The 15,296-nt window shown below is 48.5% G+C and overlaps 1 protein-coding gene across 1 annotated transcript in view; it reads left to right on the top strand.

The window, feature by feature from the left end:
• The window catches only part of HIPK2 (homeodomain interacting protein kinase 2), a 65,377-nt gene extending 52,459 nt beyond the window's left edge, over window positions 1-12,918 (top strand). Inside the window, 9 exon segments of the mRNA XM_063929250.1 lie at window positions 7-133; window positions 603-724; window positions 1,028-1,167; window positions 1,684-1,715; window positions 1,718-1,852; window positions 4,104-4,392; window positions 8,443-8,687; window positions 8,886-9,025; window positions 10,756-12,918. Of these exon segments, the coding sequence (XP_063785320.1) occupies window positions 7-133; window positions 603-724; window positions 1,028-1,167; window positions 1,684-1,715; window positions 1,718-1,852; window positions 4,104-4,392; window positions 8,443-8,687; window positions 8,886-9,025; window positions 10,756-11,196 (1,671 nt within the window). The 3' untranslated portion in view covers window positions 11,197-12,918.
• The last annotated feature ends 2,378 nt before the right edge of the window (window positions 12,919-15,296 follow it).

The raw sequence follows: 15,296 nt of genomic DNA, 5'->3' as shown, positions 1-15,296 counted from the left end.
CACCAGCCCTCTGCAGCCTCCATGGCGGCTGTTGCTCAGAGGAGCATGCCCCTGCAGACAGCAGCCGCACAGATCTGCGCTCGGCCTGACCCCTTCCAGCAGGCTCTGATTGTCTGCCCACCAGCCTTCCAAGGTGAGTATTCCATCTCCTTTTTCTTGGGGGAGCCTACTGACCAATGGGAATCGGCCCTGTGGTGTCACATGACCCATTTTATCTATGACGTTCAGACAGTGGTCTATTGCAAGCCACTCCTGCACCTGTGAGACCTATACTGTTTAATGGGTGGGATGTGATGTGATGTGATGTATGGTAGCTTCCTATAATGGTAAGTTTGCGGTTTCCTCCCACAGTCCAAATGCAAAAACTACTGGGAGGTTAATTGGCTTCTGAAAAAAAAGAACCCTTGTTTGTATGTTTCTGCCGGTTTAAGGGAAGATTACAGGCTCCTCTGGGGCAGGGACCGATCGCGAATGGCTGAAGATTCTTTGTGCAGCGCTGCATAATGCGCCACGTAAATAAATAGCAATAAATAAATAATTTGTTTAATAGGGTTTCTCTGATTTTATTGTGATACAGTAAATGCTGTTATGTGCTTCCTCAGGCCTGCAGACCTCTCCTTCCAAACACGGCGGCTATTCTGTGCGTATGGATAACACACTTCCGCTGGTCACGCAGACGGCGGCCGCGCAAGCTCTGCAAATCCAGTCGGGCCTCCTGACTCAGGTACAGTGTAAGACCAGCGTACGCCTGTATCTAGAAACTGCTGTGTAGGCCAATCATACAATCTATAGTTCTAGATTTGGCCTGTAGGGGGAACTATTCTATTGCTGTAGATGATTTTCCTTTTAGTTTTATGGGAGGAAGGGGAAACCGTTTCCCTCTGCATAATACGCAGTGTCCATGTATCTTACTGAACACACGCACAGTAATGGCAAAGTGAATATAAACCATACTTAAACCTTAAGTGGATTTTCTAGTTGATGGCGCATTTATGTGTGTAAATCTACCCTTTTTTCTGCACTGCAGGCGTGGCCCAGCGGCACTCAGCAGATCCTGCTTCCCCCGGCGTGGCAGCAGCTGGCAGGAGTGGCAGCACCTACTTCTGTCCAGCATGCCACGGTCATCCCAGAGAGCATGACGAGTACCCAGCAGCTGGCAGACTGGCGGTGAGTCTGTCCTGAAGTAGTAGTTGTGTGTGTGTGTGTGTGTGTGTGTGTGTGTGGTGGGGGGTGGGGTGGAGTCTGCCCACTTGTTGGGCATTTACTGCCCTCTTGTGCCCAGATGCCTCAGACACGGGCAAGCTGGTCATTCGGTTTTAGCATGATGCAATGTAACGTCTTTGTATTTTATAATCTGCATCGCTGTAGTGCAAATAATTTATGGAATTTTGGGCAAGGAACAAGGACGCCCTTATAACTGCCGCACCAATTTGCACGTTCCAAATCTGATGGGCTCTGTAAATATCCTGTCTTTCCCTAATGAGTCGGTATAAGTCTTATTATTCTGTATGCACAGATGTGCTGTAATGTATGGTGACCTGACGCCTCCTTTGTTTTGCAAACTGCACCATAAAAATACAGTCTGACTTTCAGTAGATGACTGCGGACAATAGCGTGTTCCGGACGCGTTCCCCGCTCCTGTCCTTGACCCTCCTTTTGTTTTTTCTTCTGATCTCTTTCCAGGAACAGTCACGCTCACGGTGGCCACTACAATCCATAATGCAGCAGCCGGCGCTCCTGGCGGTCATGTCACCCTACCCTCCGCTCAGCCCTTGAAATGTGGGCGTGGCTCACGTCATGAGACAGCAGCCAACCAGCTCTTCCTCTCCCGCAAAAAGCATCACTCGTCAGTGAGGTGAGAGCAACGAAAAGGGGCGGTGGAAGGGGGGGGTGGGGGGGGGTATGCGGCAAGAGTAAAGTATACAGACCGTGCAGTGGATGCAATGAGAACGTAGCATAACATATACACAATTGGGGTAATATACGTGCAGTGTGGTTGTTACTGACAACCAGTTTGCCCACATGTTGGATAAAGACTTCCCCCCAACCTGAGTTCATCTCCGTACACTGGCACCAGATCGATGATCCCGACATACAGAGTGGTTGTATTTTCTGATAACCTCCCATCAGGGACATAGTATTCATTACTCTCCGCTCGTTACGATATAAAATGTTTGTTGCATGAGCGCAGGAGAATAGGGTGTAATTCCCAGTCACACATTATACACGTCAATCACACATTATAGTCTATTACACTGACACGGATATTATGGTATTCTGGATAAGAAATTGTCAATAATTTACATTATCTGGATAAAATACAGAGGAGTTTCTATGTATAGAATAGACTGATTATAGCGGAGTCTGCACTGTATAATAACCAGAGATTGTTACATTGAATTATGTTAAAATATTATTTTGATCCGGTTTCTCTCTCTCTCTCCTATTCTCCCTCTCTCCTTCTCTCTCTCTCTCTCTCTCTCTCTCTCTCTCTCTCCTATTCTCTCTCTCTCTCTCTCTCTCTCTCTCTCCTATTCTCTCTCTCTCTCTCTCTCCTATTCTCTCTCTCTTCTCCACCTTCTCCCTTCTCCCTCTGTCTCCTTTTCCCTCTCTCCTTCTCTCTCTCCTCCTTCTCCTTCTCCTTCTCCTTCTCTCTCTCCTCCTTCTCCTTCTCCTTCTCCTTCTCCTTCTCTCTCTCTCTCTCTCTCTCTCTCTCTCTCTCCACCTTCTCCCTCTGTCTCCTTTTCCCCTCTCTCTCTCTCTCTCTCTCTCTCTCTCTCTCTCTCTCTCTCTCTCCCCTATTATCTCTCTCTCTCTCTCTCTCTCTCTCTATTCTCTCTCTCTCTCTCACCTATTCTCTCTCTCTCTCTCCTATTCTCTCTCTCTCTCTCTCTCTCTCCTATTCTCTCTCTCCTCTCCACCTTCTCCCTCTGTCTCCTTTTCCTTCTCTCTCTCTCTCTCTCTCTCTCTCTCCTATTCTCTCTCTCTCTCTCTCTCTCTCTCTCTCCTATTCTCTCTCTCTTCTCCACCTTCTCCCTCTGTCTCCTTTTCCCTCTCTCCTATTCTCTCTCTCTCTCTCTCTCTCTCTCTCTCTCTCTCTCTCTCTCTCTCTCTCTCTCTCTCTCTCTCTATTCTCTCTCTCTCTCCTCTCCACCTTCTCCCTCTGTCTCCTTTTCCCTCTCTCTCCTTCTCCTCTCTCCTTCTCTCTCTCTCTCTCTCCCCTATTCTCTCTCTCTCTCTCCTATTCTCTCTCTCTCTCTCCTATTCTCTCTCTCTCTCTCTCTCTCTCTCTCCTATTCTCTCTCTCTCTCCTATTCTCTCTCTCTCTCCTATTCTCTCTCTCCTCTCCACCTTCTCCCTCTGTCTCCTTTCCCCTCTCCTCCTTCTCTCTCTCTCTCTTCCTCTCGCTCTCCCTCTCGCTCTCCCTCCCACTCTCTACTTTCCCTCTGTCCCCTTCTTTCTCTCTCTCTCTCTCTCTCTCTCTCTCTCTCTCTCTCTCTCTCTCCTTCTCTCTCTCTCTCTCCTTCTCTCTCTCTCTCTCTCCTCTCTCGCTCTCTCTCTCTCTCCCTCCCACTCTCTACTCTCCCTCTGTCTCCTTTTCCCTCTCGCCTTCTCTCTCTCTTCTCCCTGTCTCCTCCCTCTTTCTGTCTCCTTTTCACTTTCTCCTTCTCCCTCTCTATTTCTCTCCCTCTTTTTCCTCTTCCTCTGTCTCTCCTTTTCTCTCTACCTCTTACCCTCTCTCTATATTCCACCCCCTCTTTATACCACCCTCTCTCCTTCCTTCTCTCTCTCTCTCTCTCTCTCTCTCTCCCCCTCCCTTGCTCTCTCTCTCCCCCTCCCTTGCTCTCTCTCTCCCCCCTCCCTTGCTCTTCTCTCTGTCTCCTCCCTTTCTCTTTCTCCTTTTCCCTCTTTCTCCTTCTCTCTCTCTCACCCTCTTTTTTCCCTCTTCCTCTGTCTCCTTTTCCTTCTCTCTCTACCTCGTACTCTCTCTATCTCCCCCTCCCTCTCTCCTTATCCCACCATCTCTCCCTCTCCCTCTCTCACTTTCTCTCTCCCTTGTTCACCCTCGATCTCCTCCCGATTCCATCTCCCATCGCTGACTACAACCCTCAGGAACTACGAGATGCTATCCTCCCAGTCGCACAGTTCTCCCCAGCGCTCCAAGCGGGTGAAGGAAAACACCCCACCACGCTGCTCCATACCCCAGAACCCTGCCCCCTGCGGCCCTTCCATAACCTGCGGCTGGGGAGACGTACCTGCGGTTTCATCTCGTGCTGACCACCAGCGGCAACCAATAGTCATCCCGGACACCCCCAGCCCGGCCGTCAGTGTGATCACTATCAGCAGCGACACAGATGAGGAGGAGGAGGAGCAGAAACTCGTCGCTCCCAGGTGAGCCCCCAATACGCCGTCTCCTGCAGGTGATGGGAAAGACAGAAGCACAACGTCTCCCGCTAGCTGTAGTATGCGTGGGCTGGTGGAGGGGCAGCTGGTTTGGAGGTCTCGTGGGTTCTTCTACATTCAGAATACATTTTTTTTTTTTAACAAAAATACAAATAGGTTCCACTTTGCTCTGCAGGAGGCAGATTTAGGATCTGCCTCGTCAGCAATCATCCTAAGCGCTTCTTTCTGAATGAAGATTATTTGTTGCCATGACATTTTACTTTTTGGTAACTTTTTGTAAAAAATTATTTTTTCCCCCACTTTTTTATTTATTTATTTTTTTACTGTGTTGCGGCCATGTAAGCTGCAGCCCTTGGCAGGTGGCTATATGATGGGTATTCCTAGCTGACAGGGAAAACTTCCTGAGATTACGTGGACGGCTGCAGCGTTTCACACGATGCAGATCTTCCGCAGCTGTGTCTTTGGGTAACTCTGGGATGACTTTAGCTACAGGAAAAGAAATAACTCCTTACTTTTTTTTTTTAAATGATCTCCTAAAAAGAAATTGTCCCCGGTAAATAATCTCGTTGCCTCCCTCCACTCAGCTGTTTGGCCGCATATCGGATCCCAGTTGCTTTCTGAATAGAACAAGGGGCGTACTGTCAATATAGAGGAGGGGGCGGCTGCGTGTGTTCGTAACAGCTTCCAAAAACACAGGCGGGTATTGAGGGATAATGACAACATTTGAAAACACATCTCTGTTTGTTTGTGTGTTTAAACGGTATCGGAGCCAGATTATCAGACGCTGAATGCGCTATTTTGAGGCATCGATATAGTAGTTGGTGCGCCTCTGAGTGTTAACATAAATTATACATTCCCCCCCCCCTTAATCTTATTGCCCCATTACAGGAGTTTTTCTAAATTAATTTTTTCTTAATCAAAAATTGTTAATAATTGTGCGTGTAAACGTGTGATGTGGTCTTACAGAGTTATTTCAGGTTTCCTACGGTCACCGTTCCTCTAATTTATACCAGATAAAGGTTAACGAAGCGCCAGGTCACCAGCTGCGCTGGTTTAAAAAAAAAAAAAAACTAAATTTGTATTAATTGCAGATAATAGTGAGCTGGAAGTCATTTCCTATGACATGCTTAGAGAATGTTTTGTTTGATAATTGATAACATACGCTAAGCTTGAGATAGCTGGTGCAATGTGACGTGACTATTTCGGTTTGCTAGGACAATGAATCTGTATGCTGCGACAGTTCTGTTCTTTAGTAACTAGTAACCGTTTGGCCTCAGGTAGTTCCATTACCGTGTTCTAACACCGCAACCCTAATGTGTGCGGAAACCTTTATACCGGAATGAATGAGAGACGTAAGGTTGTGTCAGTCTGGCGTTTTGTGCGTCAGTCCCTCCTGTGCGGACACTTTGATGTGAAGGGAGGTTGCTCCTTCTGTGTGGCTCGGAAAACATAACTCTTCCTTTTTACACTGCCAGAATGCCTGCTGCATCTGTCTCCCCGCTCATTTCTGCTTTGCGCAAACATCATTATCATCACTCACTGCCGGATTATGTTTTAATATTTATTTATTTTTGTCCGTCATCTGTTGTTGAAGCCAGCGTAGATGACGCGGTGCGGATTATCTGCTAACAAGCTACATACATGAAATCTCCCATAGCCACCAATCAGACTCTTCCTTCATGTCCAACTCGCACTACAGCAATGAAAGCTGCTTTCTGATTGGGTGCTGCAGGCCGCTATAGGTTTGCACTCTGATCATAAATAGGCCACCCCCTGGGAAAACGTCATTATTATGGCTCTGCAAATAGCCATTCGCCGGAGACGTGGATTTGTGCGTAGAAAGGTCCTTTGTCTCTGCTGTGCGGTGTGACACATGGCGCGGGCTGGTTTACTCCATCCATCCTGCCCCACTGATCTCAGACCTCTGTTATCATAGCAACATAATGCAGTCAGTGCACAAGCTGTTTCCTCCCAGCCACTCTGTGCCTCGTGTCTCTGCTGCTGCAGCAGCCGCCGCCTCTCCCTCTCGCCCTATCTCCCGTCACCCGTCCAGGGTCAGCTTCTGCTTCATGTGAGCACATCCATAGCATTGCAGCAATGATACAGATACACTCCATGATTGTACTATGAGAGTAAGCTCCGGTGGCGAGAAATGGTATTTACTGCGCAATAAGGGGTTACAGCCACACATTGTTACTGGCGACCATCTGAGCGCAATTATTCAGCAGAGGTGCGCAATTTAAACCGTTTTGTTTGTTCACGTTTTTTAAAGAGTTGGCCTATGGCTGCCGAGACTGGACGCGGCAGTAGCGATGCAGGCATCATGTTTTTGTATGTACGAGATCACAGCTGATGACGGATACACGCCCCGAAAACGTCCGCGACACGGCTGCGTTTTCCCAACCACTCCACGTTACCCCCTCCAAACGGTCACTTTCTGTCAACCAATTCTCCATGTGATCCTCATTGCGAGCGGGATCGCAGCGGCCCCTTCGCGCATGCGCACTGCGGTCGCAGCACATGCGCAGTCTGCTGAATAATGCTCCGTTGGCCATTACATATAAAACATGAAATAGGCCCATTGTACAATCACCGCTGCTAATACGGTGCATATAGAAACCGGTCATTACGGTTTATTCAGCTGATTCCTGGATCTGGTATTATACTGTTCTTATTGCCTGAAATCAGGCTCTGCTCTCATTTATCAGGATTAGGTCTAAGTCGTCTCTCTGCAGCGTTCTAGCAATCCACCATGTTCTGCCCCTGTGATGGGATGGGCTCGCTCAGGGGGTTATCCGTGTATGTGGTTTGGCTGGTGCCTCTTACCCTCACCAGCCACCTGCCAGTGAGAGCTGCAGACTCCCTTGCTGCCCGGTTGTAGGAGGTATCAGAACTACCCCATAAATGTAGTACAGCTGTGAGGAGAGGCAATCAAGCTTCAGCCAGACAGTACCACGGCGGGGACATGCATCAACCATCCGGGTGGTGCCCAGAGCTTCCGGGCCATGAATGAAACCAGCAGGGTAATGTGTTGGGTTGGTAGTGTCTGTACCTGGGGCGGAGAACTAGGAATCCGGCTTTCTCAACAGGCATACCCTACACCCCGGAGAATGGCTTCACATGGAAGTGTTCCAGCAGATCCTGGACAAATTGTGAGGCCCATACTCCTGTTTTTGTTTTTTTTCAAATGTATTATTATCGCCCCGTTAAATCCGAACTCCAAATTCATGGCGGCTTTGAAAAGCGCCTCTTACCAAATTTACCCCTTGGGGGTTGCTCTGTATGGGGACTCTGGAAACCTCAGAAACAACAACTTGAGCCTCACCTGAAGACCATCTGTAGATCTAGGTTCATCCTCTTCATGAATAGTGGAGCCGCTGATTGCATCGATCACGTGTATATAACAGGTTAAAGGTTCTCCCAGGTGCTGCTGGGAAATTCAGAACCTGTGGCTGATATAGAGGGGTTTGTGAGGCTCATTAGTAATACAGAGTAAGCACAGCGTCAGATGCCGGCTGCTGTATGTGCCAGTACTCTGTGCCATCTTGTCCTGACCGGAAGACTAAAGACTGTTCTGTCCTCTAGTGTCACTGGTCCCGTACTCTTCCACAGATATCCCGTGCGGTCACTTCCAGTACTAGAGGGTTTCATTAAATAGAAATACACAAAGTTACACAGCTGTTAGTTTTCCGTTCTGGCATGGAAGTCTGTCCTGCAACAAATAACCATGAAATAATGATTAATCGTCATTTATCAGTCGCATCCGATGATTCTTCAGGTTGTTTTTCTTCTACGGAAGCCGTCACCAGACAAACTTGCTCCACAGGGTTTGCCAGTGTCCAAGCTCAGGTTTATGTTTGGTTAAAAAGCCATTCATTGTATAATGCAGGTCTTTCTGTTATGTGTATGACAATAGTTCTCCCGGATAAATCTGGGCCTCTGCGAGAATGGCACCCGCAGTAACTTGTATCGTAGCGGCAATTTGCTTTTAGACCTCAGAATGTTCTTATGTTCACAAGTTGCCTCGTCTCTCCTCAGCCTGCCCAAGCAGCGCCGGAACGTCATCAGCTGCGTTACAGTACACGATTCGCCCATCTCCGATTCCTCAAGCAACACCAGCCCCTATGCCGCCAACGGGCAGCGACGCACCGCCAACACAGCTGCCCAGGAGAGCAAATGCCAGCCAGAGATCTCCTCCTCTTCCAACCCCCGCACCATCATTGTGCCACCTCTGAAGACCCAGCCGAGCGAGGGGCGTCTGGAGTGTGAAAAGAGGCAGCCAGGTGCGGTTCCGGTACTAGGGGCGATTATCGCGGTTGCCTTTTATAGGTTCCGTTGTAGAACACTGCAATGGAATGAACCATGATCGGAATAATATTTTGCTGCATCGATGTATCGCCATTCACCGTGACAATTTTTAGCACTTGCCGTGTCGGTAAGAATATTCTGCGGTTTATAATGTCTGATTTCCCTCCCTCTAGATACAACCAGCCACCACTCGTGCAAGCCCAAATCCTCCTCATCCACTACAGCTTCCAGCAATTCTACGGTGTCGGCCACCTACCGACAGCCCAGGCCTGTGGGCCATTCGTTCCAGCAACAGCCACTGAACCTTAGCCAGGTAAAAGCCTCTATGTCCAGATCGTCACCGTATCAGGGGGTGCAGAGAGTGGTTTACATAGGTCATTTAGCATTTGTTTATTGGGGTGTCATTGGCCACCGTTGGGCTCTAGAAATTCTATTTTGTATTGTATTTTCTGCCCATTGCACTATAGTTTTTTTTTTTTTTTTTTATATATATATATATATATATATATATATATATATATATATATATATATATATTCATGCGCCTGTGTATTGTGTACTTCAGAGTCCGCTAAGCCGGGCGTGAAGGGTGTTTCTTGCTAATTAGAACCAAAGTTAAACTTTTATTAGCGGCGGCTCCAATAAAGGTGTCTTTTTGTTTTTTTTAAATGAAGTATTTTTTTTTACTGAGGTTTTGTTCTTAAGAGTGCAACAAAATAACAAATGTTAAACAAAAAAAATAATAACATAGTAACAGAATCACAAGCGCAACAAAGCATGTTAGGTGAATGACGAGAAGATAAAAGCAATTCAGGTGTATAAGTGATGACCGTATAGAATGTACGGGCAACAATATACAAACAGTATAAATTGAGAAGGTATAAAGCTATACTAAAGAAGAAGACTAAGCGGTCACATCAAAAGCAATTCGGAAGGTGGGGCCACCCACGGGACACCTTAGGGAATCTGGAGAGCAGATCCTGGTGCAAGGCACAGTGGGATGATTGCCAGGGAGACCACACTTTAACACTTATACATGAAGCAGAACAGTTCACAACCCAATCCAGGCAGTAAGGAACGGAGCCTGTGGAGCCATCCATCCCCTAGCAATAAGAACCTTGATTAACGTTAGGAGAACAGTGACATAGAGCTTGTAGGTAGGTATTTAAAAAGTCCTAAAGGCAGAGGCCGAAGCAACAGATACGAGGGTCCAAAAAGGGGATTCGATCCTGATCTTGCGATACATCGGATCACTGCAGAACATAATTCCGATATAGATGGAGGGGACCAAGCATCAGGAACGGAGGTAGGAAGCTTAGCTAAATGCACTGGAGTCCAGTAGACCCTCTGCAGTATATAAAGCTGTATCAGCTGACCCAAGTATCATCGTCCAGTCATTGTCCGTCAGGGGACCCAGGTTTCTCTCCCACCGTAATCTCAATGACTGCAATTCTCCATCTCCAGAATGTAGTGTCGGGGAGGAATACACATAGGAGCTGGGCTTCTGGTGGGGAGCAGCTATTCAGATCCAGCCGGAACTGTACCCCGAGGGCGTGACGGAGCGGCACATATCTATAAAACATACTGTTCTGAAGATCCTAATCTGACAAAGGGAACGGAGCACGCTATCCTGATACAGGCGACCCACAGTCCCGCTCTATTAGAGAACCAGAGGGACCCACCCTCCAGGCAAGGAGTTCAGGAAAAGAGGGGTTTCCCCATAGAGGAGTGCCAGACTTTTCCAGCCTGCACCAAATTGGGGGCACAGTGCTTTAGGGAGGACAAGGTGATAAAGCACCAGCCAATCCGCTTTTAACACTCATTTTTCAAATCCGTAATGATTGGCTGTTGCGCTATCACCCTGCACTTATCACTTCTCCCGGTTAATACATCTGCCTCTCTAAATCCTGTAACTCTTCCACTAACTTGTGACGTTTTCCTCTTTTGTGTTGTCTCGCCTTTTCCTTTTCTTCCATCAGTGTGTATCTGTGTACAGTGCCGCAGCCGGCGAGTGATTATCCTTCTCCCGTCTTCTCTTTCCAGGTCACTCAGCACCTCAGCACAGAGCGCTCGGCCAGCCACCGGAGGCAGCAGGCTTACATCACGCCCACCCTGGCCCAGGCGCCCTACTCCTTCCCACACAATAGCCCCAGCCACGGGGCAGTGCACCCTCACCTGGCTGCTACCGCTCACCTGCCCAGCCAGCCGCACCTGTACACCTACACGGCACCTGCCGCTCTGGGCTCCACCGGCACTGTGGCCCACCTGGTGGCATCTCAAGGATCCGCGCGCCACGCCGCATACCCAGCCAGCATTGTGCCCGTCAGCATGGCGTCGCGGTTGCTTCCCTCTCCCAGTCTCCACCCCAGTCATTACCAGGCTCAATTTGCGCATCAGACTTATATCCCAGCCTCCCCCACCTCTGCTGTTTACACTGGATATCCGCTGAGTCCACCGAAAGTTAATCAGTACCCTTACATCTAGATCCGGTTGGCGGGAAAAGGACGCCGGGGGGGGCACGGACTAATGTAAAGGGTATGATACTAGTGATAACTTTTTAACCTGGAGAATTATGGAAATAGAGGCGGCAGGATGCCATTTGTTCCTTTTCTTTATCCTTGAACACGTTTTGGAGTAACTCTGCCTGTGCAAGGTTCGGGGGGGACACCTGGACCTGTGTCTACGGAGACCTAGAACTCTAGGACTCCAATGAACACTGAACGGTCTCTGGGACCGCCCGACGCAGAGTCTGCAAAGTCTTCTCTCTCCTCTGGACTTTTAACCTTTTTAAACTCTTGGGGGAAGGCGTATGGACGTTGCTGCAGCACCCGTGGGGTGACCGCAATGCTGTAATTTATTAATCTGACTTACTGATGAGAAACACACCGGGCTTTGGTGATGTCGTGCAGATTTAGGAGCTTATACAGAGTCTATAGAGTTAGGGGTTTGTGACCATGATGTAACTCAAGTTTTTAGTTTCTGTTTTAATTTTATTGTGTTCAGTAAGAATTGGAGCAAGGGCTATCCCTGCGCTAAAGGGAGCCCCCACTTCCAGTTTCTTCCTCCTTTTTACCCCTCTCCTATAACTGGGGAGCACTCTGGATACCTCTGATAACACATTTGCACCGCTTTTTAGGTTTCAGGTCCCCCTCCAGCACTAATTGTAATAATTTTAAATTTTAGAGGATTGTAATTTTTATCAATAGAGTATAGAGGAATAATGGACTTCTGGCGCCTAGCCGGGAGGGTTTTAAGATACCAAAAAAAAAAAAAAAAAAGACGATCAATGGGCAGTGGTTTTTTTCTTTTTGTTCTGAAGAGGGTTCTCGGATGTCGTGAAAAGGGATGACTGTGGCTACGTGGAGAAGGACTGCAATATGTGGACTAAAGATCGCACTGTGTCTACGGGGGGACGAGATGGAAATTGCTGGATGGACGGAAACGGAGACAGCTGCTAATCTCTCCCTATTCTGAGTCACTTTAGAAACGGACACTTCGCCCCCCCCCTTCCACCGCTACAATGTAGCACAGCCGGGCGCGCTGTTTTATATGCTACTTCTGACAGATCTATATGTATATATATATATATATATATATAAAAAAAAATTCCGTTCAAGTTGCACAATAGATATAGACCCCACCCATCACACATCCCAGAGTCCAAAACACTACCCCTGTCTGTGATCTAAGGTAACGGCATGTAAATTTGTGATGTCCTAAAACGCGCTATTCCATGTCCTTCGCTCCTAGTGCCTTACAAACTGCTGAAATTGTTTGGTTCTCGTTGTTTCTCTAATATCGTCCCGTGTTAGGTTGGTTGTCGGCGAGTCAAACCCAACTGTGCTAAATCCACATGGACCATAAGTCTCTCCTTCACCCTTCTGAATTTCGGGCGGCATCCATCTCTGTGTGCCGGAGGCGCAACCAGTATTAATCACGTTCACAAACTGATTTTAATTCCATTACGTTTTAACCCCTCAGCTGCAGGAAGCAGTTTAGCAGGCGCAACCGTTGCCTGGAATACCGGTCGCGTCGAGATTCCCAGCAGTTCCTAAGACTCAGAGTCATTAAGAAGACAAACGGCAAAATCCCAAATGTTGGCGCATAGTTATGTGTGTGACCGTATATGTGAGCGAAATTTAACCCCTTCAGTGCTGATGGGATAAAAAAAAAAAGGGAATAAAGGACCTGTAATTTGTGAGACAATGTGCGTACATTTACTATCGCTGCTTTGTGTTCATTTTGTTTTATTTTGTGAAATTTGAAAGACTTAAGGGCTCATTTATCAACGAGTGATAACACTTGCTGCGTATGATGAATGGTACCCCATCTAATCAGCTCCTAACTGTCATATTTCAAACACATGACTGTTGGGAGCTGTTTGGCTGGAGCACCAGTTACAGGACCCTTAAATTGCGTTATAGAAGAAAAAAATCAGCTGATTCATCTCCAAAGAATAAAGAAACCTGGTAAGGTTGCGCAGATTTTCCGATGGTCCGCCACTGCCGGCGGCGATCCATTACTGCGTCTTCGGATGCAGGCAGCGGGTCTGAGAAGCTGCCGGTGGGCGCCCTTTTACAGAAGACGCCTCCTGCTGCACTGACATAAGTTCTCGGCTCCGCTGCTACCGGAGACGCAGCACTGACGACAGAAATATAAACGAATGCAATCGCAGTTGCGATCCAATGCGTAGCGCATATGTGAAAGATGACACAGACGCCTGGATTTGTATCGAGACTCCCACTGGCAGCTTTGCAGATCCCAGCGGCTGCGTACAAACGCACAGCAGCGGACGCAGATCCTCCGATAATTGAATCCATGAGTGACTCTATTGTTATGGAGAATGGAATGCTGGCGCCATGTTTTCTGCGTATGGGATCGCAAGTGTAGGCTGAGGCCCGCCCCGAAACAGCTGCAACGCTCCTGCGTCTGTGCCGTCGCTCCCCGTTACCTCCCCAGTCCCTGACTGTCCATCACGCTGCGAATGCATCCTCACTGCGGGCGGCATGGCTCAGCTACCCTGGAGTGTGCGCAGTGTGACACGCGTACTGTCCTGATGGCGAGGGAACTGCACATGCCCGGGACCCATTCTGTGCATAGTCCTAGTCATAGGGAGAGATGTACTAAGCCTTGGCGGGAGATAAAGTACCGGCCCACCAGCTCCTAACTGTCATTTTTCAACACAGCCTGTAACATAGCAGCTGATTGGCTGGTACTTTATCTCCATCCACTTTATATCTCTCTAAGGATTAGTACACAGGGAGAAATTCATGTGTGTATGCACTGGGCGATTATCACGCAACAGAGCGTGTGCATCTGCCATGATTGCAATAAGCATGTGGGATTACGTCAGGATTACGTAGTACATGGGATTACAGGGGGGCGGCGGTGTCAGAACTGGCGGGCAGCAGGAGGAAGGGCGCGATCGTTCCCCTTCCTTTCATCGTGCAGGTAGAGCAGACTGGCTGCAGCTACCTCTCTCCCCAGCGCGCTGCGGCCAGTCTTCACTACCCCACTCAGCATGCGGCTCTCGGCAACGGGGAAGGGCAGCGGGACTCGGCCCCCCTCTGGGCTGCTCCAATGGGCCGGGAATAAACAGTACCTGCTCCCCTCCTCTCTTGGAGCCACTGTAGCCATAGGTACAAACTGAGATGCGAAACGTGACCGTTTCCCCATAACTGACCGCGGTTAGGATCACTGCAGTTGGTTTGCTGCTTGAATTCGGCCTGTAATGAGTAATCGTGCACCTCACCAGGCAGCAGACTTTGGGGGTAATTCAGACCTGATCGTAGCAGCAAATTTGTTAGCAGTTGGGCAAAACCATGGCCCTCATTCCGAGTTGTTCGCTCGGTATTTTTCATCGCATCGCAGTGAAAATCCGCTTAGTACGCATGCGCAATGTTCGCACTGCGACTGCGCCAAGTAACTTTACTATGTAGAAAGTAATTTTACTCACGGCTTTTTCATCGCTCCGGCGATCGTAATGTGATTGACAGGAAATGGGTGTTACTGGGCGGAAACACGGCGTTTCAGGGGCGTGTGGCTGAAAACGCTACCGTTTCCGGAAAAAACGCAGGAGTGGCCGGGGAAACGGTGGGAGTGCCTGGGCGAACGCTGGGTGTGTTTGTGACGTCAACCAGGAACGACAAGCACTGAACTGATCGCACAGGCAGAGTAAGTCTGGAGCTACTCAGAAACTGCTAAGTAGTTAGTAATCGCAATATTGCGAATACATCGGTCGCAATTTTAAGAAGCTAAGATTCACTCCCAGTAGGCGGCGGCTTAGCGTGTGTAACTCTGCTAAATTCGCCTTGCGACCGATCAACTCGGAATGAGGGCCCATGTGCACTGCAGGTGTGGCAGATGTAACATGTGCAGAGAGAGTTAGATTTGGGTGGGTTATATTGTTTCTCTAACGTCCTAAGTGAATGCTGGGGACTCCGTAAGGACCATGGGGATTAGCGGCTCCGCAGGAGACTGGGCACAACTAAAAGAAAGCTTTAGACTACTGGTGTGCACTGGCTCCTCCCACTATGACCCTCCTCCAGACCTCAGTTAGATTCTTGTGCCCGGCTGAGCTGGAT

The sequence above is a fragment of the Pseudophryne corroboree genome, chromosome 6, assembly GCF_028390025.1.
Source record: "Pseudophryne corroboree isolate aPseCor3 chromosome 6, aPseCor3.hap2, whole genome shotgun sequence".
Taxonomy (NCBI): domain Eukaryota; kingdom Metazoa; phylum Chordata; class Amphibia; order Anura; family Myobatrachidae; genus Pseudophryne; species Pseudophryne corroboree.
This window is presented reverse-complemented; position numbering and strand designations above follow the sequence as displayed.